Raw genomic sequence first — 26121 nt, forward strand, 5'->3', positions numbered from 1 at the left:
ACTGGATTGAAAGTGAAGATGCCAACCCTGCAGGTGGCAGCTTTACCCACTACACCACAGTGCTGACCCCCTACCTCCATTTTAATAATAGAAAAAGAAATCTGGGGACGGCACTGTGGCACAGTGGCGGTATCCCATATGGGCGCCATTTGAGACCGGGCTGCTCCACTTCCGATCCAGGTCTCTGCTATGGACTGGGAAAGCAGTACAAGATGGCCCAAGTCCTTGGGCCCCTGCACCTGTATGAGAGACCTGGAGGAAGCTCCTGGCTCCTGGCTTCAGATCAGCACAGCTCCAGCCGTTGCAGCCAATTGGGGAGTGAACCATTGGATAGAAGACCTCTCTCTCTCTCTGCCTCTCCTCTCTCTCTATAACTCTTTAAATAAATAAATAAATAAGAGGTGCCGGTGCTCGCTTCGGCAGCACATATACTAAAATTGGAGCGATACAGAGAAGATTAGCATGGCCCCTGCGCAAGGACGACACACAAATTTGTGAAGCATTCCACATTTTTTTGAAAAAAAAAAAAAAAAAAAAAAAAAAAAAAGAGGTGCCGGTGCTGTGGTGCAGTGGGTTAACACCCTGGCCTGAAGTGCCAGCATCCCATATGGGCACAGATTCTAGTCCCTGCTGCTCCTCTTCCAATCCAGCTCTCTGCTATGGCCTGGGAAAGCAGTAGAAGATGGCCCAAGTGCTTGGGCCCCTGTACCCACATGGGAGACCTGGAAGAGGCTCCTGGCTCCTGGCTTCGGATGGGCGCAGCTGCGGCTGTTGCGGCCATCTGGGGAGTAAACCATCGGACGGAAGACCTCTCTCTCTCTGCCTCTCCTCTCTCTGTGTAACTCTGACTTTCAAATAAATAAATTTTTTAAAAAATTCTTACTTTCAATAATTTTTTATTTAAAATTTTTTAATCTTTATTTTCATGTATTTGAAAGAATCCGGGGGCTGGCGCCGTGGCTCACTTTAATCCTCTGCCTGTGGCGCCAGCATCCCAAATAGGTGCCAGGTTCCAGTCCCGACTGCTTCTCATCCAGTCCAGCTCTCTGCTGTGGCCCGGGTGGGCAGTGGAGGATGGCCCAAGTGCTTGGGCCCCTGCACCCACATGGGAGACCGGGAAGAAGCACCTGGCTCCTGGCTTTGGGCTGGTGCGGTGCCAGCCACAGTGGCCATTTGGGGGGTGAACCAACAGAAGGAAGACATTTCTCTCTGTCTCTCTCTCTCTCACTGTCTATAACTCTACCTGTCAAAAATAAAATAATTAAAAAAAAAGAATCTGAGGGAGACTGAGAGATTTTCCATCAGCTGGTTCACTCCTCAAATGCCTGCCAACAGCCAGGACTGGGCCAGGAAGAAATGAAGAGCCCAGAACCCCATCTTTCATGGGACTCAAGTACCTGAGCCATCACTGGCTGCCTCCCAGGGTGTGTATTTCCAGGGACCTAGAATTTGGGGTGAATTTGTAACTGAAACCCAGATAGCCTGATATGGGTGCTGATGTCCCAAGTGATGTGTTACCTGCTGTGTCATGCAATTCTAATTCCTGAGAGGCTAATGTATGTCATCAGTTTACACAACTAGTAAGAATGAGAGGAGGAATTTAAACATTAAATCAAAAGAATATCTAGGGCCAGGATTGTGGCGTAGTAGGGTTAGGCTTCCACATGCAGTGCTGGCACCCCATTTGAGTGCTGGTTTGAGTCCCGGGTGCACCCTTTCCAATCCAACTCCCTGCTAATGACCTGGAAAAGCATCAGAAGATGGCCCAAGTCCTTGGACCCCTGTACCTATGTGGGAGACCTGGAAGAAGCTCCTGGCTTCTGGCTTCAGGCTTCAGATCGACACAGCTCCAGCTGTTGCACCCATTTGGGGAGTGGACCAGTGGATGGAAGACCTCCCTTTGTCTATCTGTAGCTATGCCTCTCAAATAAAAAAAAATCTTTGAAAAAAAATCCAGTTCTATATTTTTTTCTGACTCTCTAAGAAGAAACCACTCTGCCAAATGTATTTCCTACTGGGAAGGAGATCACTTTATAATTGAGTGTTCTGGGCCTCTGAGCAGTTACATTTCCCTGGGCAAATTAATACAATTTTGCCTTTAAAAAAAAAAAGTTTGTTTATTTATTTATTTGAAAGGCGGAGTTACAGAGAAAGAGAATTCTTCCATCCGCTGGTTCACTCCCCAGATGGCTGCAATAGCGGGAGGTGGGCCAATCTGAAGCCAGGAGCTTCTTCTGGGTCTCCCACGTCGGTACAGGGGTCCAAGGACTTAGGCCATCTTCTGCTGCTTTCCCAGGCCATAGCAGAGAGCTGGATCGGAAGAGAAGCAGCCCATATGGGATGCCGGCACTGCAGGTGGTGCTCTACCCATTAGGCTACAGAGCCAGCCTCTGCTTTTCTTTTTAACTTGTTTTATGAGTTGAGTTAGTGTGAGAGGTCTTCCAATACCTGATCACTCTGGATACACTGGATTGAAAGTGTCTGGATTTTTAAGCTGATAACATTTATTCCTATTTCAAGTCCCTTCTTCCACATGAACCCCAGAGTAAACTTTCTAAGCTGTAGGTCAGATCTTGTTATTCCTTGGATTAAATTCCTCCCAGTTGGCCCTGTCCATCCATATACCCTATAGGGTCGATTCTTCTTTTCTTTTTCTGTATTTCTTTCTCGATTCATTTAAGAGAGAAAGAAAAAGAAAAAGAAAGAGAAAGAAAGAAAGAAAGAAAGAAAGAAAGAAAGAAAGAAAGAAAGAAAGAAAGGAAGGAAGGAAGGAAGGAAGGAAGGAAGGAATATAGGAATATTCCATCTGGTGGTTCACTCCTCAAATGGATGCCATGGCAGGGGGCTGGGACAGGCTGAATCCAGGAACATGGAACTCCCCCATATGGTTTCCCACTTGAATGCTAGGGGCCCAAATATTTGGACCATCATCTACTGCTTTCCCAGGCAAATTTGCAGGGAGCAGGATCAGAAGCAGAGCAGCAAGGACTGGAACTGGCACTCCACTATGGGATGGTGGTGTTGGGAGCAGCAGCTTGATTGGCTGCACCACAACCATGGCCTCAGGATTAATTTTCTTAAGATTTTTTAAAAAAAGATTTTATTTATATATTTGAGAGGTAGAGTTACAGAGAGAGGGAGAGAAAGAGAGAAAGGTTTTCCATCTCCTGGTTTACTCCCCAAATGGCAGCAATGGCCAGGGCTGGGTCAGGCTGAAGCCATGAGCCTGATTCTCCATTTGGGTATCCCTCACGAGTGGCAGAGGCCCAAGAACTTGGGCATCTTCTGTTGACTTTCCAGGCACATTATCAAGGAGCTGAATCGGAAGTGGCGCAGCCTGGACTTGATACCGCATCGCTGAACCATAGAATGGATGGGGTAGGGGTGGGGGACGATGACACCAGGATTCTTTTTTTTTTTTTTTTAAGATTTATTTATTGGCCGACACCACGGCTCACTAGGCTAATCCTCCACCTGCGGCACCGGCACACCGGGTTCTAGTCCAGGTTGGGGCGCCAGATTCTGTCCTGGCTGCCCCTCTTCCAGGCCAGCTCTCTGCATTGGCCCGGAAGTGCAGTGGAGGATGGCCCAAGTGCTTGGGCCCTGCACCTGGCTCCTGGCTTTGGATCAGTGTGGTGCGCCGGCTGCAGCGGCCATTGGAGGGTGAACCAACGGCAAAGGAAGACCTTTCTCTCTCTCTCTCTCTCTCTCACTGTCCACTCTGCCTGTCAAAAAAAAAAAAAAAGTATTTATTTATCTGAAAAGCTGAGTCACAGAGAGACGGGGGAGAGGGGCAGAAGTCTTGCATCAACTGGTTCAGTCCTCATACAGCCACAGTAGCTGGAGCTGTGCCAATCTGAAGCCAGGAGCCTGGAACTTCTTCCAGGCCTCTCACGCAAGTGCAGGGGCCCAAAGACCTGGGCCATCTTCTATTGCTTTCCCAGGCCATAGCTGAGAGCTGGATGGGAAGTGGAGCAGCCGGGACTTGAATCAGTGCCTGGCACCGCAGACTAAGGCTTTAACCTGCTGAGCCATGCCAGCCCTCAGGAGTAATTCTTCAGCCTGGCATTTGAGGCTGTTTTCACTGTGTCCTGTTCCTCTCTCCCTGGTTTGACTCCTTTCATATCTCCATCTCTAGCCTTGATGAACTGCTTGCTGTTGCCTTCACACACTTTTATCTGTCACTCCTTATCGTCCCACATGCTGCATCAAACATCTTTTTCCCTTCCTCTTATACCTGAGGAGTTCCTGTCGACCCTCCAGAACTCAGGTCAGAGTAAAAATTTCTAGAAACCTTCCCTGATCATTTTCCAACCTGGAGAGCTGCCCTTGCTATGCTCTGTAACTGTTGGCATTCTCTGATTCTTCTCTACTGCTGGTGTTCACAGCATGGAACAGCAGCATAGGCTGGGGCCTCCATCCCTCTGAATGGCACCTTACCTTCTCCTCACTTTCCTCCCATTAGTTCAAGCAGGTTAGATACAGGGAGGTGTGGCTGCTGTGTGCTGAGTGATGTTGGCTGTGACCTCCAGGCCATCCTCCCCCAGGGAACCAATACTTAAGAGAATTATCCAGGAGAGAACCCAGGAGAGCACCCTGGCTCAGCCTTTGTGGAAACCAGTTTAGTGGCAGCCTGCCAGAGCAAATCTTGAGCACAATCCTTTCTGGAACAACAATATCAGTGCTAATAACTTCGGTAACATTTGCTGAATGCCTTCTGTGTTTCAGGCACTATTTTCATTGCTTTGCCTATACTTGTAATCTTTACAAAAACCACAACTGCTGGCGCCTAGGGATTAAATAACTTGCCCAAAATGATACAATAAATGATAAAGCAAGGTTTCAAATTTGAGGATTACGTTAGAGCCCATGCGAGTGACCGCTATACTGTAAAGCCTTCTGGGCCTCTGATCTTCCATTTCAGGGGATAGAAGGATACCCCTGCCTCGCTTCTGTGAAAATGAGTTTGGAGGGTCCCAGGAAAAGGACCAGGAGGTGTCCCCCTGCCCCGTTTCTCACCTTCTTTTTGCAGGAAAAGCTGCTCAAGAATGGACTTGAGGGGCTGACACTGGCGTAGCGGGTGAAGCCTCTGCCCGAAGTGCTGGCATCCCATATGGGTGCCGGTTTGAGTCCTGGCTGCTCCACTTGCGATCCAGCTCTCTGCTATGGCCTGGGAACGCAGTAGAAGATGGTCCAAGTCCTTTGGCCCCTGCACCCACGTGGGAGACTCGGAAGAAGCTCCTGGCTTCGGATCTGCGCGGCTCTGGTCTTTGCAGCCATCTAGGGAGTCAACCAGCAGATGGAAGACCTCTCTCTGTCTCTGCCTCTCCTTCTCCGTGTAACTCTTTCAAATAAATACATAAATCTTTAAAAAAGAGAAAAGAATGGACTTGATAATTCCCACAGTGAAGAGGAGGAAGGGATGAGCCGGAGTGACAGGAGAGGGGAAGAGAGGTGCGTGGGAAAAGGCCTGGCTGGAGGATAGGGAGCCGGGAGGTGACCTCCAGCCCGGAATCCTGGTCCAGGCTTTGTCTCTTCAACTCCATGTAACCTTCCCTGGGCCTCAGCTTCCCCATCTGTAAGACACGGATACATTTTTTTTTTTTTTTTTTTTGACAGGCAGAGTGGACAGTGAGAGAGAGAGAGAGACAGGGAGAAAGGTCTTCCTTTGCCGTTGGTTCACCCTCCAATGGCCGCCGCGGCCGGTGTGCTGCGGCCGGCGCACCGCGCTGATCCGATGGCAGGAGCCAGGAGCCAGGTGCTTTTCCTGGTCTCCCATGGGGTGCAGGGCCCAAGCACCTGGGCCATCCTCCACTGCACTCCCTGGCCACAGCAGAGGGCTGGCCTGGAAGAGGGGCAACCGGGACAGAATCCGGCGCCCCGACCGGCGCCGCTAGGCGGAGGATTAGCCTAGTGAGCCGGGGCGCCGGCCAAGACACGGATACATTTAAGACCAGCTGGCCCACGCCCTCAAAAGAGAAAGGGGGCATCCTCAACTCAGTATACTGAGGAAAAGACCAGGGTAGGCGGGCAGGGAGAAGGCGCCGTAGGGGGCGACTAGGCTGAGCCTAGGGACTCTACTGGGCAGGCCTTGAGCTTAGTCCTGCGACCTGAGCCCGTGACACGCCGGGTTAAAGAGGTCTAGGGCCTCTAGCAGGTGACCAGGAGAGCGGCGCAGCACGGACCAGGGCCACAGCTCTGCGGGATATATACCCACTCTTCCTGCACCTCCTCAGCCCTCCCCAAGGGAGTCGCAGTCCGGGAGGTGGCGGTTGCGGGGGACCCGGCAGCGGACAGTTGCGCTGCGGCGACAGCCAGGGAAGCTGCGGCCCGCGCGGCCTGAAGAGCATCACGTCATCCTTTCGGCTAGGCGCCCGCCCCCTCCCCGACGGCGCTTGCGCAGGCGCGGCGGGAGGGGGCCGCGGCGGAGCTCTTCCCGGCGCTTTCCGCCCTTCTCTAAGCTCCGCCGGCTCGCGGCGCTCTCGGCTGGCGGCGGCGGCGCAGAGGGGAAGGAGTCCAGGATGCGGCGCGGGGGGGCCCAGTGCCCCCCTGCCCCGTCACGGCAGCCGCGGCGGCCGCGGGGACCGGGCCAGGGCCGGGGGCGGCGGCCTGAGCCGCGGTAGCGGCGGGCGGGGCGGCCTGAGGGCGGGCGGGCGGGAGCCCGGGTGCGGGGGCTCCGCGCCGCTCCGCACGGCCCGGCCCGTCTCGGCCCCGGCGCCATGAGCGGCGGCGGCGGTGGCGGCGGCGGCGGTGGCGGCGGCGGTGGGGGCTCGGCGCCCAATCGCTTCGCCGACTACTTTGTCATCTGCGGGCTGGACACCGAGACCGGGCTGGAGCCGGACGAGCTGTCGGGTGAGTACGCGCAGTGCCCGCCGCGACTCGGGGCCCTGAGGAGAGCGTCCCGCTTCCCGCACCCCGCTTTGTCCCGGGAACCGGGTGAGGGTCGTCGGGAGGGCTCCGGGCGGCGCGGGCGAAGGGGACGTTGGCCAGAGGAGGGAAGCGGCCGGACTGTCCCTGCGCGGAGAGGGAGCGAGCGGCCGCTCCGGCCCCAGGCGCTGCGGGCCTGTGGTCGGCCACAGGGACGAGGGCAGGGATGAGAGAGTTAGTGTCGAATTAGGGGAAACTTGTCTTCTAAACACCCGATAGGGAGAGAAAAGGCATCCCGCGTCCTAGTGAAAGTAAGCCTGCCCCGCTCCACCCCGGGCCAAACAAAACAAAAACTTGGTGAGTTTATCTGGCCTCTTCCCAACAAGCCTGTGACACCAGTTCCTCAAAACCGTTATAACGCAGGCCCCTGGGTTTTCCTGCTCTGCCCCTCTGGCTGGGACGTGAAGTAATAAAGTGAAGTTGGCCCGCACCAGGATGGAAGGTCCCTTGGCGCTGGGAAGGGCTTGCGGCCCCCGGCCATGCCCTTTTGTGAAAAGTAATCCATGTCCCTTTTGAGGACCAGGGTCGTTGGTGTGTGTCCGAGGGGGCTGGCTTGTGGAGAGGCTACTCAAGCCATCTTTCCAAGCCAAGGTAGTGGGGGAGTGGAGAGGGGCCCTGATCACATCTGGCATTCGGTGCAGATCAGGGTCAGGATTATTAAAACACCCCTGAATTCCACTGCACCACCATTGGAGCCTTGGAGTTGCAACAACTTGGAAAAGTTTTTGGCTGGAGCATCCCGTGAGCAGATTTCAAGTGGGCGGAGGTTTGTTGTGTCAGACTTTTAAGTTGTGTCATCCTGATTTGATGAGGGAAACTCCTTTGCACTTTTCTGTCATGATGTGGTCACTCTCCAAAGTGCACAGCCTGCTGACTAATTTTACTTTGCTTCAGAGATGACAGGACAGATTGCTTGGTCACCAGAAAAATTCCAGGGTTTCTTCTGGGGGAAAAAAAAAAAGTTGTGTGCATGCTTCAAATGACAAAACATAGACTGTTTCTTTTAAAAAAATTTGAGATAAATTGGTGCCTTAAGAAGGCCAGAAAAGATACTGAATTGCCTCAAATTACTAGTAGGTAGATGAAAAAAAAAAATCATGAACTGGTGATATAGTTACCATTAGGCCTTTTGTTGGGTTATTTATTGTTTCAGGCTCACTTTTTTAGATACTCAGATACTTATAATACAGATGTTAATTTTTTTATTGGTCTTATATGGATTAAGTTTGCAGCCTGATGCAGCAGTTGGAATTCAGTTCAAGGTATTGTTGCTGGAAAGGATCTCAGAGAGGAAGATGAGGCCCAGGAAGGATAGTAGTGCTAAATCCCGGTTAATAACTTGACCCTTTGTCCTGTGCTCCTCCCATGACGCTCAACTGCATCTCATTGGCCTGACTGCAGATGTTTAGAAAGCACTAACAGGTTGAGAAAGATTGAAAATAACAAAGGTCTTCTTAACAGAAAGTTTAAGGTGGTAGAATAAATCAATGTTATTTTTATGCTGTGCTTTTGAGTATGTGTTAAATTGTATAGACATAGGTTTTGGAAAATAGAGAGGTTTGCAAATGATAAAATATAGGAATGAAGCTGGGAAGTACTATTAATGGGTTTTGGGGTCAAACATTTCTGTTTTGCTGTTGACTATCTCTGTGACTGGGGATGAGTTGAATAATTCTGCCAGGGAAGAGAGAATATAAGTAAAAAAAAAATCTCATCAAGTAGACTCTCAAAAAATGTGAAAAAAAATCTCATTTCATTAAAAGAGAAATGTTATTATTCTCTGTTGTACTATGTGAAAGCTTATTGGAAGAATAAAGAAAGGGGGTTGAGTTGTATAAAATATACAAAGGAGAGCATTTCTGTCTTTTTAAAATGTGGTTGCAGTAGTGGAATGCCAAAACTATCTAATAGGCGACCTTTGTTAGAATAGGCACTGATTGAAGGACTTTTTTTTTTTTTTTTTTCTCCTTCATTTCATTCTGGGGGTTGGTAGGGGAATCTGGACTACCAAGAGAGAATCTTTGAATAAGACAAAATGGAATACAAATAGCTCTCTGTGAGTCCATGCTGAGACTCTCCAGGGTGCATTTTCTCTTCTCAGCCTGCCTTAGAGCTCCCAAACTGATGATGTCATAGCCAGTAAAACTTCAGGAAATTGTGAATTGCACCTAGATTCTCTAGGGAGGTGCTGAGGAGTCTCTATCTCCAAGCAAATTAAATTGTGTGGGCATACCTCAGGTAGCTTCCTAAAAAGTGAACCCAAAATGAGCAAATCAAAGCTCTCCAGTGTTCCATCTGGTTTTGTGGAGAAGGGGTAAGATTTGTGCCTCTGTTTAGGGTAGTGAGCACAGCTTGCTGTGATGATGGGGGCTGAGATCACTGGGTTTTGTAGGAGTCTCGCCTTGTCCTCTCCTTCCCCTTTCTTGCAAACTCAAGCATTTAAGCAAGTCATGTAGTTCTTTGTTGTGCAAGCAGATGAGGAAGGTGTGAAAATTGATTTTTGTTTTTTTCTGGTTGTTGAGGAAGTACTTTGAGTTGGAAGTAGAACAAGGTAATCTATGGGTAAAGTACAAATCTGGTTAACTTTTGGAAATGGTATATGTTTTCTGTCTTTTTTGAACTTATTGGTTAGATAAGGAAATCTGGAAGAATGGCTTCTAATTTCTGGTTTTCTATTTCTGTTGGTCCATCCTAAGTGAGGAGGCAGACGGTAGTAGAGTCCAGTCCTTCTTTCCATCCCTTTAATGTGTTTGTGTCCTGGCATCTTCATTTTCCTTTCTTCTTCTTCTTCTCTTTTTTTTTTTTTTTCCCCAAAGATTTACTTATTTATTTGAAAGTCAAAGTGACACAGAGAGAGAAGGAGAGGCAGGGAGAATGAGAGAGAGAGAGGTCTTCCATCTGCTGGTTCACTCCCCAGTTGGCAGCAACAGCCAGAGCTGTGCTGATCAGGAGCCAGGAGCTTCCTGTGGGTCCCCCACGTGGGTACAGGGGCCCAAGAACTTGGGCCATCTTCCACTGCCCTCCCAGTCCATAGCAGAGAGCTGGATCAGAAGTGGAGCAGCCGGGACACGAACCGGCACCCATATGGGATGCTGGCACTGCAGGCAGCAGCTTTACCCTCTATGCCACAGCACCAGCCCCTCCTTTCTTCTTATTGTCAGCATCCGTGACAGCAGAAGACTTTGTGGTGAGGTGGGATTTGAGTTTACTTTTCCCATCTGCCTGAGAATTAAGGTTCCAGAATCCTTATGACTCATTTCTCACCTTGGTATCTCTAAGTTCCTCTGAATTGACCCAGTCTCAGTATTGGCATGTAAGTATCCTGAGTTCTTTCATCCAGTATGCCAGCTTTCCCAGGCTCTAGCAGAGTGACTTGCCAAGAGTTGAAGAGAAAGGGATAGAGAGAAGGAAAGATGGAGACTGGCAAGGAGCCTGTATGAACTTACTTAAAACATTGAGAATACACTGAAATCGTCTGTTCAAGTCACTCTTAGGAGAGAAAAACTGCTAACTGTCCAGAAAAACCTGAAGACTCATCAGTTCATAGTCTTCCTTAACCGTATTGTGCTATATTAGAACTTCAGAATTATGGGATGTCAAACATGGATGCACCCTTGAAAAACGATATAACCTTCTGATTTTACAGATGAGGAAATGAGGTCCTGTGAAAGTGGGAGAATATCTGTCTTCTCTTGCTGTGTTTCATTCCTTTGCTACTTGAGGATATTTTGCATTCTTTAAAAAAAATTTTTTTTTATTTTGCATTCTTTGTAGTAATCTGATGGAGGCAGAGGCAAGTAAACATTTGTGTTGTGTGGGCAAGAGCAGACATTATGGCGTTTTTTCCCCTAGTCCAGGTTTCTGTTTAATTTTAATGTAGAGTATTGTGTGTGATCATCATTATGGGTATCATAATTTTTTGTTTTAACTTTTGATATAATTTTATACTTAAAAGAAACATTGACATGAATAGAACAGAGGACTCTAGGACATTCTTTAGAATTATGAACATTTTGCCCCATTTGTTGTATTACTTAAATGTGTACCCTCCATATACACCAGACATGCATACACAAGTGACTTTTTTAGATATATTTCATATGCCATGCAATTTACTTATTTTTTAAATGATTTTTTAAAAACTTATTTGAAAGGTGGAGTTACAGAGAGGCAGAGAGAGAGCTCCTTTATCCGCTGGTTCACTTCACAGGTGACCATAATGGTTGGAGTGGGCCAGTCTGAAGCCAGGAGTCAGGAGCTTCTTTGAGGTCTCACACATGGGTGCAGGGCCCCCAGGACTTAGGCCATCTTCCACTGCTCTCTCAGTTCATAGCAGAGAGCTGGATCGGAAGTGGAGTAGCCGGGTCTCAAACCAGTGCCCGTATTGGATGCCGGCACTGAAGGCAGCGGCTTTACCTGCTATGCCACAGCGCCGGCCTGCACTTATTTTTTAATGCATTCAATTTAGTGATTTGTGGTATAGTCACAGAATGGTACAGTCATCACTATTAGTATAATCAATTTTAGCATATGATCATTATTCTCCCCCCAAAACCTATACTCATAAACAGTTATTCCCCATTTTCTCTCATAATATTAACTCCTGACTGTAGGCTACTGCTAACCTACTTTCAATCTCTGTAGGCTGCCAATTTTGAACATTTCATGTAAGTGGAATCATATATCGCCTAGTCTCTTCTTACTGGCTTTTTTCACTTAGCATAATGTTTTCAAGATTTGTCTATGTTGTACATGTGTCATTGAGTCATTTTTTTTTTTTTTTTGAAGATTTATTTTATTTACTTGAAAGGTAGAGTTACAGAGAGAGTGAGAGAGAGATCTTCCATCCGCTGGTTCACTCCCCAAATGGCTGCAAAGGCTGGGACTGCACCAGACCAAAACCAGGAGGCAGGAGCTTCATCTGGGTCTCCTTTAAAGTGCAGGGACCCAAGCAGTTGGACCCTGCTCTTTTGCTTTCCCAGGCACATTAGAAAGGAGTTTGATTGGAAGTAGAACAGCCGGGGCTCAAACCGGCACCCATATGGGATGCTGGCATTGCAGGTGGTGGCTTAACCCATTATGCCACAACTCTGGCTCCAAGACATTGGTTTTTATGACTGAATAATATTCTATAATATGATGGTCCATTAGTTGATGGACACTTGGGTTGTTTGCACTCCTTAATTATTATGAATAACACTGCTGTGAACATTTGTGGATACATTTTTATATGGCATGTATTTTCATTTCTCCTGGCTATATATCTAGGAGTGAAGTCACTAGGTCATATGGTAACTCTGTGTTTAACCTTTTGACTGTCTGCCAATCAGTTTTCCAAAGCAGCTGCACTGGTTTGCATTTCTAGCAACAGTGTCTGTATTGTCACCAACACTTACTGTTTTTTTTATTATAGCCATCCTAGTGGGTATGAGGTGGTATCTTATGGTTTTGATTTGCATATCCTTGATGGCTGAGACAGATGTTTTATTTTAAAGAAAAAAAGCCAGGCCTTCCCAAGAGATGAAACAACTCTAAAAAGTTTGAGAATGCTTGAGTTTGGGTCCTGGCTCTGGTTCAGATTCTATCTCCCTGCTAATGTACACCCTGGGAGGCAGCAGCAGATAGTAGCTCGGGTAGTTGAATCTTGCCACCCAGGTGGGATATCTGGATTGAGTTCTGAACTCCTGCCTTTGGCCTACCAGAGCCCTGCTTATTGCAGGCATTTGGGGAGTAAACCAGTGGATGGAAGATCTCCGTGTCTCTGTCTTTCTGCCTTCCAAATTAAAACAGAACAAAGCAAACACCTAAGTGAGCCAATTTCAAACTGGGAATTGATATGAAGTAATCTTTTTCTTTTCTTTCTTTCTTTTTTTTTTTTTTTAAGAAAGCTTTTGTTTAATGAATATAAATTGCATAGGTACATCTCTTTTTTTTAAAGTTTTTTTTAAAAGATTTATTATTTATTTGAAAGTCAGAGTTACACACAGAGAGAAGAGAGGCAGAGAGAGAGGTCTTCCATCTGCTGATTCACTCCCCAGTTGGCTGCAGTGGTAGGAGCTTCGCCGATCTGAGGCCAGGAGCCATTTTGGGCCATCTTCCACTGCTTTCCTAGGCCATGGCAGAGAGCTGGATCGGAAGCAGAGCAGCCGGGTCTTGAACCGCTGCCCATATGGGATGCCGGCACTGCAGGTGGCGGCTTTTACCCGTTATGTCACAACGCTGGGCCCTAAACTTAAAAGTTTTTATCCTCTCTGCCAGGTTGTCACTTCTGGGGCAGATTCCCTTATGGTCATTTTATAAAGGCATCTCTGTTGGGAAGCCTAGATTCCTAGCTGCAGCAGTGCTTGAGTCCTGATAGCTTCCCTCAGGCATTTGCGGAGGTCAAGGCTGCTGTATTAGGGCACAGTCCCTAAGACACCCACTAACTTCAGTTGGAGAGACTGAATATTGTCAGAACATAAGAGAACTGTACTTGACTTTCTCAGGTGGGGAGGACCACATGGAAAATAAGTGGATTTTACTTTAAGGACATTGGTGCCCTGCTTCTTTCTTCTTAGGAGGAAACCCTGAGTCACAGTGTTTGGTGCTTAAACAAAGTTCTCTTACACTGTTCAGCCCTTCCTTCCTTCCTAGATTAAAAATAAAGTTTTCTCTGCCTAAGGCCTCTTTTGGCAACACCCTTTTTTCCCATCCCATATCCTTTTATAAACTTGTGTTTTGGCTAACCCTAATGGAAAGCTTTGGCTCAGCTTCTCAATTCCTCTTGCCAGTCTTGGATTCAGATTAGTCTAAAGGGATCTTAGAAGTCTCTCAGGAACTTGGGTACCCGTGAGGGAACCTATACTTTATGTTTTAGGTGCCTGCTGGATATTGCATAGGATCAAGTGAGAAAGAGAAAGGCTTGCCTTTGAGCAGCTGGTGAATTCCTGTGGAATTGAGTGATTAAACACAGGCTGTCCTTCCCAGGGGTTTGGATTTAGTTCTTAAAAGTTACTTAGTGAGGCAAATGCTCTTCAAATACCCCTGTTCCAGATATTTTGTGATTCTGTGTGTTAGTTTGGAGTACGTTGAACCCTGTTCGGAGTCTGTGAGTGGCAGGATCCTGGCATGATGAAAAGTGAGAGTAGAGATGATGCAAGATCTCAGGTGTTTTCAGTGTGCTCCCAGGATCACATGTATTTCCAGGAAATACAATGGTAACAGGTATAGTCAGATGACTTGTCTCTCAAATCTTAGAATATTTGCCTGGTTGTCATCTGTGGAATCTCTGGTAGCTTCCTGTTAAAGAGGACCAAGTTAATAGTTTTTGATGTTCATTAGTGTGATGGGTAAGTCTGGTCAAATTTTGCTAGGCCATCTGAGGTCTACTGTGTGGACTTCACTAACTCGCTTAGTTTAAAATGCTTTCCTGGACGGCTGAGAGCCCTGAGCAGTGAGAAGGTCTGTGGAGGGAAGTTCCACCTAGTCAGCTTCATTCCGGTCTGTGAGTTTGGGATTTGTAAACGGTTTCCAGTTGGCAAAACATGATATGAATGTACATTTGTTTATATTGATCACAGAATGAAGAATGTTAGAGCTAGAAATCAAAGATAGTCCAGTTAGCACTTTCAGCAGATGGTAAGGATTAATATTTATAAATGACTTTAGGGTTTTATAATATGCTTTTAAATCGTTTAAATTTTTTTCAGTCCCACTTGAAATATAATTTTTTGGTTCAATGTTGCTCAATAAGTAAGAACTGTTAGGATCTACCTCTTCTGTATGCTGTTTCACTATTGATGAAGTTTTTATTTTTAAATGTTTTTCATTATAGATGTGGGGATTAATCGCGAATAGCAGAGCTGTGGTTCAGTTCCCAAGCCACACTGCAACAGAGAAACTATGTCAGGAGAGGAGGCAGGTCACTTGTTTTCTGAATTATAGTAATGCCGTTGGTGATTGTTTTGTCCTCTTTCCTTACCCATTCTTTCTCTGTTCTAGAGATGTTTTTCTGGGGCCGGTGTTGTGGCTTAGCAGATAAAGCTCCCTGTGACAATGCCAGGATCCCATGTAGGTGCTGGTTCGGGTATTGGGTGCTCTACTTCCAATCTAGCTCCCTGCTAATCTACCTGGGAAAGCAGCAAAAATAACCCAAGTGCTTGGGCCCTTGTGCCTACATGGGAGACTCAGAGGAAGCTCTTTGCTTTAGTCTGGCCTAGCCCTGGCCATTGTGACCATTTGGGGAGTGAACTAGCAGACGGAAAATCTCTGTCTCCCCTTCTCTCTCTCTCTGTATATTTTTTTCAAATAAATACACGTTGCAGGAAGTAGCTCTAAAGACAGATCATTGTCCCTCTACCCCTGCTGGACTTTTGGGACTAATGTAATCCCAAACAACTGCTGATTTATCAAAAACAAAAGGGAGAATGTTAGTAAAATGGCGCAGTCTTATCTATGGCACCATCTACACCCTGACATCCTCCTAGGCTCTAGCCCCCACTGCCATTGCTGTAAGCCAGGTGGCCACATGGCCCAACCACTGGTGTCAGCCCCACCCCCATCCTAATGGAGTTTGCTGTTCCTGCTTCCCTGCCCGCCCCCTGGCAAAGTTTCAAAAGGACATGTTCCTGAACACGTGTCTCTCTCTTGATCTCTCTGTCTTTCTATCTCTTTCTTGATCTCTTACGGCTCTCTTCTCTTTCTCTTTCTTGTCCGTTCGGTCTGTTGGGTTTCCTCCAATAAACCCTTTCCCTTAAAAAAAAAAAAAAACCTTAAAAATAAAAAATAAATTTTTTTAGACTAGTTACTAGAGCTTTCCTTTTTTTTTTTTTTTTTTTTTTTTAAAGATGTACTTCAGAGAGAGAGGTATCTTCCATCTGCTGGTTCACTCCCCAGAGGGCCTGCAACAGCCAGTGCTGGGCCAGGCTGTAACCAGGAGCCAGGAGCTTCATCTGGGCCTCCTCTGGGGGTGGCAGGGGCCTAAGCACTGGGGCCATCTTCTGGGGCTTTCCAGACGTATTAAGTAGGGGGAGCTGGATTGGAAGTGGCGCAGCCAAGACACCAACCAGTGCCCATATGTGATGTCAGCATCACAGGCAGTGTGGCTCTACCATTTTTTGTTATGCCATAATGCAGGCCCCTAGAGCTTTCCTTCTAAGAAGCTCTTTTTTATAACTATTTCAGGATTTTAGTTTTATGTAAGAGGTTTGTCTTCTTTGAAATCCCTTAGTGTCGCCTGAGTTTACATCATTTGTGATTGTAATTTGGGGGCTGCCTGTGACCTCCAGTTAACTATCCATATTCTTTAGAATGAAAGAATATGGGAAGTAACCATATTTTTAGGATTTTAAAGACATGAAGAGAGAAGAACTGAATTAGAAATAATCACAGAGAGAAGAAGAGCGGAATTAGAAATAATCACAGGCCACAACTTAGAAAACAATAAGTGGATAAACAATTTATAAAAGATGCATTTTTATTATGTAACATTTGTTATAATGTTAATATGTTAGAATTACTTTCCATGAATATCAAAAGAATTGGTTCTTTTCTAAGCTATGTTGTTTCTTTCTTTGTTTTTATAGTTTTAGAATAATGGTCCTAGTGTTTTAGTCTAGTTTTGAAGGTAGGTATTAATTTTGGGATATATTATTATATTGTTGAAGAAAACCAGAGATTTAATTTTGTATGATTAGATGTCTCTTTTCTTTTTTTCCCAGTGTCTTTACTTGACAATAGTCATTTAAAAGCACTTCACTTTTTCTCCTGGTTATAAAAGCCTTATGGGTGGGTGTTTAACCTGGTGGTTAAGATGCCTATGAAAGTACTGGGTTCCATGCTGGCTTCTGGCTTCTGATTCAAGCTTCCTGCTTAAGCAGACCCTGGGAGGCAGTAGTGATCCTATCATAGGTGGATGCCTATCTGGAATCACTTTGCAACCTTCTTCCTGCCTTCCTCCATTGAGCCTTTTCTTGTGAGTCTCGGCTCTGCGAAGTTTATGACCTTAGGTTCTGTGCTGCCTGTGTGCTGGTGAAGAGAAGGGTAGATGGTGCACTGTGAAACAAGGATCAGTTCTTTATTTTCTTCCTTCCTTCCTTCCTTCCTTCCTTCCTTCCTTCCTTCCTTCCTTCCTTCCTTCCTTCCTTCCTTCCTTTCTTTCTTTCTTTCTTTCTTTCTTTCTTTCTTTTTTAATATTTATTTATTTGGAAGGTAGAGTTACAGAGGCAGAGGCTGAGAGAAAGCTCTTTCATCTGCTGGTTAACGCCCAAAATGGCCATATGGCTGGAGCTGGGCCTTTCTGAAACCAGGAGCCTGGAGCTTCTTTGAGGTCTCTCACGTGGGTGCAGGGACCCAAGGATTTAGGCTATCCTCTGCTGGTTTTACCAGTCCTTAGCAGAGAGTTGGATCGGAAGTGGAGCAGCTGGGACTTGAACTGGCGCCCAAATAGGATGCTAGCATTGCAGGTAGTGGTCTTACCCTCTATGCCACAGTGCTGGCCCCAAGGATCAGTTCTTTAAGAGAAGAAAGGATAATGTTGTGTTGGTGGGGTTCAAGAGAGGGAAAAATATTCTCTGGCTTTGCAGTTTATGTCTTGCAAAATTTACTGCATAGGGTCATGCTCTGGGTGTGACCCTGAAGAACCGTGTTATCTTTGATTTATTCTTTGTGTGTGTGTGGTTTTTTTTTTTTTTTTTTTTTTTTTTTTTTTTTTTTTGACGGGTAGAGTTATAGACAGAGACAGAAAGGTCTTCCTTCTGTTGGTTTACCCCCAAATGGCCGCTAAGGCTGGTGCTGCGCCGATCCAAAGCCACGAGCCAGGTGCTTCCTCCTGGTCTCCCATGCGGGTGCAGGGCCCAAGCACTTGGGCCATCCTCCACTGCACTTCCGGGCCAATGCAGAGAGCTGGACTGGAAGAGGAGCAACTGGGACAGAATCTGGTGTCACAACCGGCACTAGAGCTCGGGGTGCCGGCACCACAGGCAGAGGGTTAGCCAAGTGAGCTGCGGTCCCGGTCATAAAATAATTGAGTTTTAAAATATTATTTCTCCCACATAAACTGGTCATTTATTAGGATTGGTACTGTTTAACATTTAGGTTTCTGGTAAATTTGGGAAGTTACATGAAGTGACAGAACACAGGAAAGCTCAGATTTTTTTTTTTAAGATTTATTTATTTATTTGAAAGAATTACACAGAGAAGGAGAGGCAGAGAGAGGTCTTCCATCCACTGGTTTACTCCCCAGTTGGCCGTAACAGCCGAAGCTGCATCAATCTGAAGCCAGGATCTTCCTCTGGGTCTTCCCATGTGGGTGCAGGGGCCCAAAGATTTGGGCCATCTTCTACTACTTTCCCAGGGCATAGCAGAGAACTGGATCAGAAGTGGAGCATCTGGGTCTTGAACCTGTGCCCATATGGGATGCTGGCATTGCAAGTGGTGGCTTTACCTGCTATGCCGCAGTGCTGGCTTGCAGATTTTTTTTTTTTTAAGATTTATTTATTTATTTGAAAGAGTTACAGAGAGAGAGGGAGAGGGAGAGGGAGAGAGAGAGAGAGAGACAGACAGACACCAATCTTCCATCTGCTTGTTCAATTCCGAAATGGCCTCAATGGCCAAGGCAGGACTAGGCCAAAACCAGGAGCCAGGAGCTTCTTCTGGATCTCCTACGTGGGTAGCAGGCCAAATACTTGGGCCATCCTCTGCAGCTTTTCCCCGAAGCCTCAGATCTGTAAGCAGCAAGCTCTTCTTCCATTTGTTCTTCTCATATAGTACCATTATGCAGAGAAGCCCTGAATGTCTGCCTGGCAACTACCTCTTTGTCAGAGTATATGGGATGGGTACACATGTAGTGTTTCTCTCAGATCAGAGCTAGAGTAGTGAAGCCATTGAAGAATCAACAATGCCCATGCCTACAACCATCTTCCACTTGTCCATGTCCTTGTTTATTTCAGCAAAGCTGTCATTTAAATGAATGTGGTACAATTTGACTTTTTCATCCTTGGTGAAGCTGTTCCTGGAGGCCTTTTCCTTCTCTTTCAAGGCTTTTTGGATGGCAGACAGGTGCTTCACATGGGCCAAGCTGGGCAAGAGGTAGTCACACTGATTGATCTAGTGTGGGTGAACGTAATCATCACTCTTCACAGCACTTCTATGTGCTCTTTTTTTTTTTTTTTTTTTAAGATTTATTTATTTACTTGAAAGGCAGAGTTACAGAGAGGCAGAGGTGGGGGGCGAGGGGGAGTCTTGTCCTCTGGTTCATTCCGCAAATGATCACAATAGCTGGAGCTGAGCTGATCTGAAGCCAGGAGCCAGGAGTATCTTCTGGGTCTCCCATGGGGGTGCAGGGGACCAAAGATTTGGGCCATTTTGTACTGCTATCCCAGGCCTTAGCAGATAGCTGGATTGGAAGTGGAACAACTAGAACTTGAACCAGCACCCACATGGGATGCCGGCACTGCAGGCAGTGGCCTTACCTACTACGCCATGGCGCTGGCCCCTCTATGTGCTCTTACACACGCTGAGATGGAAATTTCTTCCTTACCAGTAATACCCTGCTGGCCAGTGTTCTGCTGCTGCCATTTGTGCCTACCGTGGCCTTTATGTCTGGCTATCGATGACCAGAAGATCAAAACACTATTTTTTATAGGAATCTTAGAAATTATATAAGTCACTGATAATAATTACACTTTCCAGAACTAAGCTCTTTGAGAATTTTGGCATCTTTATATGGTAGCTTTCACTTTTTAGAATTTTTTAAAAAGATTAATTTATTTGAAAGGCTGAATTACAGAGAGAGAGGGAGAGACAGAGAACGATTTCCCATCTGCTGGTTTTCTCCCCAGATGGCTGCTATGGCTTGGGAGTGCGCCTGGCTGAAGCCAGAAGTCAGATACTCCATCCAGGTCTCCAGTGTGCAAGGCATAGGCCCAAGCACTCAGGCCGCCTTGTCCTGTTTTCCCAGCCACAATAGCAGGAAGCTGGATTTCAAGTGCAGCAACTGGGACTCAAACTGGCACTCATGGGATGTCAGCCTCACAGGCAGTGGCCTAACCTGCAGCACCAAAATGCCAACCCCAATTTTTAGAATTTTTTTTTTATTGCAATTGGACTTAAACACAATTTAAGAAATTGTAAGTGCATACCTTAATATACTTTTGTATGTGTGTATATTGATATACTTATCACCCAGATCAGTTCTTTGCAGTTTTACTTATGTTTTTACCTTGTGAGGGTGTATGTATATGTATTTAACATAGTGGTAATATGAAATGTAAAATTTTGTTTTGACTTTTTTCACTTGGTATTCTAGCATGAATATTTCTAAATATCAAGTTGTATTTTCCTTAAATTCTATTGATTAAAACAGGTGCTTGGCACAGCCATTAAGATGCCATTTGGGATACTGACATCCCATATTGGAGTGCCTGGTTCCAGTTCCAGCTCTGCTTCTGATTCCAGCTTCCTGTTAATGTACTCCTTGGGAGGTGGCAGGTAATGGCTCAAATACCTAGGTCCCTGCCACCCATGGGGGAGACCCAGATTGAGTTCCTTGCTTCTGGCTTTAGCCTGGCCAAGTCTCAGCTGTTGCAGGCATTTAGGGAGTGAACCAGAGAATGGGAGATTTTTGTAATGCATCTTACTGTCCTTCAGGGAAAAACAATTCACTGGTCCAATTAAGAATTTTTTTTTTTTTGGACAGGCAGAGTGGACAGTGAGAGAGAGAGAGAGACAGGGAGAAAGGTCTTCCTTTGCCGTTGGTTCACCCTCCAATGGCCGCCGCGGCCGGCGCGCTGCGGCCGGCGCACCGCGCTGATCCGATGGCAGGAGCCAGGAGCCAGGTGCTTCTCCTGGTCTCCCATGGGGTGCAGGGCCCAAGCACCTGGGCCATCCTCCACTGCACTCCCTGGCCACAGCAGAGAGCTGGCCTGGAAGAGGGGCAACGGGGACAGAATCCGGCACCCCGACCAGGACTGGAACCCAGTGTGCCGGCGCCGCTAGGCGGAGGATTAGCCTAGTGAGCCGCGGCGCCGGCCTCAATTAAGAATTATTTAGTTACAAGAAATAGAATCCTACTCGAGCAACGTGAAGGGAGCTTCTTTCAAATTATAGCATGTTATATGTTTACAGAAAACGTCATAGAAGATGCCACATAAGTTGCATTAATTGCCAAAATTGGACTTTGTTGAGTCAAGAAATGTACATTTAAAATTTTAGTAGATATTGCCAAATTGCATTCCTCAAAGGTTGTATCAATTCAGACTCCTTCCATTGGTGTTTAAAATTCCAGTTTCTCTATACCTGCAATTAAATGCTACTGTTTTTCTAAATAATTTCCCATCAATTAGAAAGAAAATACTTTGTTTTTAAATTGAAAATAAATCTTAATGGAGAATGAGACTGGGAAGGGGAGAGGGAGGAAGTGGAGGGGTGGGAGTGTGGGTGGGAGGCTGATATGGTGGGAAGAATAACTATATTCCTAAAATTGTACTTAATAAATTTGTATTCTTTAAAAAATAAATTAAAAAAATGATATTTGTTGAATAAAAATATTTCAACAAAGTAAAAAAAGAAAATGCTTTGTTTAATTTGAATTTCATTATTATGAGTCTGAACATTTTTTCATATCTTTCATATATATTTGTATGTTATGAATTTCCTATTCAGCTCTTTTACTCATAATTCTATTGTGATCTATGTCTTTTTCTGATTGATTTGTGGAAATTCCTCATTAGGAATATTTTCCCTAACTGGTCCACATATATTTCTTTGTAATAAAAGCAATTTGTAAGAAATATACCAAAACTTCAAAAATACCTGCAATGAAAATATATATACATATATGTAATTTATATTTATAAAATTGGGATTGAGAAATACAGTTTTTTATCTTTTAAGTTACTAATTCCATGTTTTTAAATGTGTATTGAATATTGTTTCATGTCATTGAATATACTTTATAAACATTTTATTTGGTGGCTTATACTTTTTTTTTTTTTTTTTCAAACTTGTGTATTTATTTCAGAGGCAGAGTGACAGAGAGGAAGAAAGATCTTCCTTTGATTCACTCCCCAAATAGCCGCAACAGCAGGGTCTGTGCCAGGCTGAAGCTAGGAGCCTGGAGCTTCTTCCAGGTCTCCCACTGTGGGTGCAGGGGCCCCAAGCATTTGGCCATCTTTTTTTTTTTTTTTAATTATTTTTACTTATTTATCTGAAGGCAAAGTTAGAGGCAGAGGCAGAGAGAGAGAGAGAGAGAGAGAGAGAGAGAATCTTCCATCCACTGGTTCACTCCCCAAAGGGCTGCAGTGTCCAGAGCTAGGCCAATCAAGGAGCCAGGAGATTCTTCTGGGTCTCTCACTTGGGGTGCAGGAGTCCAAGCACTTGGGCCATCTTCTGCTTTTCCAGGCAATTAACAGGAAACAGAAGCTGGATTGAAAGTGGAACAGTTGGTTCTCGAACCAGTACCGGTATTGGATGCCAGTCCTGCAGACGACGACTTTACCTTCTGCCACAGTGCCGTCCCCATTGATTTATTTTCTAACTTTATCTTTGCACAGAAATGGAATAAGATTTAACAGATCCCTCATTTAACAGTAAACAACATATCCATTCAGGGACCCATGATTATACTTACCTGAACAAATGGCTTTCCTTTCCTTTCAGTCAGTTATCCATGAAGATAAATTTAGGGAAGATCTAGAACAGCAGTTCTTAAAACCTAGTCCTTAGACCAGCAGCATCCATATCACCTGGGGAACTTGTTAGAGGTGAAGGTGGCAGCATCCCACTGAACCAGACTCTGGGGGGAGGACTCAGAACTTGTATTTTAACAAGCTCTCCAGGTGATTCTGGTGCATACCCAACTTGGAAATGCAGGTTTTTTTTTTTTTGAAAGATTTTATTTATTTATTTGAGAGGTAGAGTGATAGAGAGAAAAGTCTTCCATCCACTGATTCACTCTCCAGATGTGGTCCATCTTCTGCTGCTTTCCCAGGTGCATTAGCAGGGAACTGGATTGGAAGTGGAGGAGCTGGGTTTTAAAGTACCCATATGGGAAGCCAGCTTCACCTGATACACCACAACACCAGCCCCTGTCCATTCATTTTTTTTTTAATAGCATGTTTAATATCTCACAGTTTATTGTCTCATAGGCAAAGCTCAGTCTCTTTTTTTTTTTTTTTAATTAAAGATTTATTTATTTATTTGAAAGAGTTACACAGAGAGAGAAGGAGAGGCAGAGAGAGAGAGGTCTTCCATCTGCTGGTTCACCCACTATTGGCTGCAATGGCTGGAGCTGCACCAATCTGAAGCCAGGAGCTAGGGTTTCTTCTGGATCTCCCATGTGGGTGCAGGGGCCCAAAGACTTGGGCCATCTTATACTGCTTTCCCAGGCCATAGCAGAGAGCTGGATTGGAAGTGGAGCAGCTGGATTTCGAACCAGCACCCATATGGGATGCCGGCACTGCAGGCTGCAGCTTAACCCACTGGGCCACAACGCTGGCCCCCGTCCATTCATTTTTAATGTCATTTTAATTGTTCCCACATTTTTGCTATTAAAAGTGCTGCTATGCACATTCTTGAATAAATTTTTGTTTGAATATCTGTTTGATAGAATTGGTGGATCATATTGATAACTTTATAAAGCTTTTAAGGAATTGTCAAATTGTTTTCTACAGCAGCTCTACCATTTTACATTCTTATTAACTGTATATAAGATTTCTACTTTCTGTGCATCCTTGGTAATATTTGGCATTTTCCATTTTTTGATATATTTTTATCTGTATTTCTTTACTACTAAAATAAAGAAAAAACTATTTCTTAATCTTTTATATTTGTTTTGTGAGTTGCTTGTTTATATGCTTGTTATAATTTCTCTTGTTCATTTTTTGGAGGGGAGCAGTGGAGAAGACAGATTGCGATGCTTTTAAAATTTTTTTCTAATATATATTTTAAAATTGTTTTAAACGGGCCGGCGCCGCGGCTCACTAGGCTAATCCTCCGCCTAGCGGCGCCGGCACACCGGGTTCTAGTCCCGGTCGGGGCGCTGGATTCTGTCCCGGTTGCCCCTCTTCCAGGCCAGCTCTCTGCTGTGGCCAGAGAGTGCAGTGGAGGATGGCCCAGGTGCTTGGGCCCTGCACCCCATGAGAGACCAGGAAAAGCACCTGGCTCCTGGCTCCTGCCATCGGATCAGCGCGGTGCGCCGGCCGCAGCGCGCCGGCTGCGGTGGCCATTGGAGGGTGAACCAACGGCAAAGGAAGACCTTTCTCTCTGTCTCTCTCTCTCTCACTGTCCACTCTGCCTGTCAAAAAATAAAAATAAAAAAAAAATCATTTGTAAAATTGTTTTAAACTTATACATTGGGGTACCATGTGATGTTTCAATAAATGTATACATTGTATAATGTTAAAATCAGGGTACATGTATCTACTCATTTACCATTTCTTTGTGGAGAGAACATTCAAAACCCTTCTACCTTTTTTAAAAAATATAGTACATTTTCTATAGTCACTGTATTCTGCAATAGAATACTTGAATCTGTTGATCAACCTTTCCTTCTCTCCCTCTCCTTCTCTCTCTTTATCTCTCTCTCTCTCTCTCTCCGTCTCTGTCTCCGTCTCCGTCTCCATCTCTATCTCTCTCCATCTCCCCAATCCCCCAACCCCCCAGTCCTCCAATCCCCCTGCCTCTGGTAACTACTATTCTACTCTTAACTCTATGAGATCAACTTTTTTAGATTCCACATACGAGTGAGATCATGCAGTATTTGTCTTAATGCCTGATGTCATTTAAAATAATGTCCTCCATTTCCATCCATGTTGTTGGAAATGACAGAATTTCATCTTTAGAGCTGAATAGTATCCTATTATGTATATTTACTACATTTTCAACTGATGGACCTTAGGTTGTTTCCATTTCCTCACTATTGTGAATAGTACTGTAATAAACAAGAGGGTATAGATCACAAAGATACTGATCATTTCCTTTTGACTGTATTCTAGTAGTGAGATTGCTGGATCATATGGTAGTTCTGTTTTTACTTTTTGAGTAGGATACTTTGAAGGGTGATTATGAATTTCTTGCTTAGGAGAGCTGATGAGTTTGCCGTAGACATGGGGTGGGTAAAGGAATTTGGTTTGCAGGATATATTAGCTTCTAGCTTCCCGTGGCTCCTGCAACAAATTGCTAGACTGGATATCTCTTTCTTTCTTTCTTTTTTTTTTTTTTTTTTTTTTTTTTTTTTAGTATTTATTTATTTATTTGAAAGGCAGAGTTATAGGGAAGTGTTCCATCCTCTGGTTCACTCCCCAAATAGCAGCAATGGCCAGAGCTGGGCTGATCTGAGGCCAGGAGCCAGGAGCTTCTTCTGGGTTTCCCAAGTGGGTACAGGGGCCCAAGGGCTTAGGCCATCTTCTATGTTGGTTCACTCCTTAAATGACTACAAGAATCAGGGCTGAACCAGGCTGAAGCCAGGAGCCTGAAACTCCATCTGGGTCTCCTGTTGAGTAGCAGGGGCTCAGGTGCTTGGACTACCTTCTGCTACTTTTCTCAAGTGTGTTAGCAAGGAGCTGTATTGGAAGGAGAGCAGCCAGGACTTATATGGGATGCCAGCATCACAGGCAGTGGCTTAACTGACTGTGCCACAGTACCAACTCTTAATTTTTATTTTAAAGCAGAGAGAGAGACAGAGTGATTACTCATCTATGCCACAGCGTGGGACCCTATAGTTCTCTTTGGATTTTGGGTTCAACTTAGGTAATCTAGGATTCTCTCATCTTAAGAATTTTGATTATATCTATAATATCCTTTTTCTAAAGAAGATAACATTCATAGGTTCTGGAATTAGGATGTGGAAATATATTTTCTGGGACTACCATTCAGTCCACCTCAGGTCTAAAGCATATGTGGGGAACCTTTTTCTGCCAAGGGCCATTTGGATATTTTCTAACATCATTCTCATGCCTTCCAAAATTATCAACTTAAAAATTAGCCTGCTGGGGCCAGTGTTGTGGTGCAGGAGGTTAATCCTCCACATGCTGCGCAGGCATCCCTTATGGGCGCCGGTTCTAATCCTGGCTGTTCCTCTTCCCGTCCAGCTCTCCACTATGGCCTGGGAAAGCAGTAGAAGATGGCCCAAGTGCTTGGGCCCTTGCACCCACATGGGAGACTTGGAAGACGCTCCTGGCTCCTGACTTTGGATCTGCTCAGTTCCGTCCGTTGCAG

At 45.4% G+C, this 26121-nt stretch overlaps 1 protein-coding gene and 1 non-coding gene across 4 annotated transcripts in view; both read left to right on the plus strand.

Annotated features, from left to right (window-relative positions):
* Nucleotides 1–407: 407 nt before the first annotated feature.
* On the plus strand, nt 408–514 carry LOC138847735 (U6 spliceosomal RNA). The gene has a single exon (XR_011385683.2). It is a non-coding gene; the product is annotated as a U6 spliceosomal RNA (small nuclear RNA).
* Nucleotides 515–6423: 5909 nt separating this feature from the next.
* The window catches only part of DENND5A (DENN domain containing 5A), a 128568-nt gene continuing 108870 nt past the window's right edge, over nt 6424–26121 (plus strand). The window contains exon 1 of one of the 3 annotated variants that reach the window (XM_070073625.2): nt 6424–6852. In XM_070073625.2, coding sequence (XP_069929726.1) covers nt 6720–6852 — 133 coding nt within the window. In that variant the 5' untranslated portion in view covers nt 6424–6719. Of the gene's footprint in view, nt 6853–7354; nt 7694–26121 lie in introns of those variants that run through there. The other 2 variants (XM_070073626.2, XM_089329033.1) reach the window with 2 other exon arrangements.

Source organism: Oryctolagus cuniculus, chromosome 1, assembly GCF_051225735.1.
Source record: "Oryctolagus cuniculus isolate XC-2025 breed Fujian yellow rabbit chromosome 1, ASM5122573v1, whole genome shotgun sequence".
NCBI lineage: Eukaryota > Metazoa > Chordata > Mammalia > Lagomorpha > Leporidae > Oryctolagus > Oryctolagus cuniculus.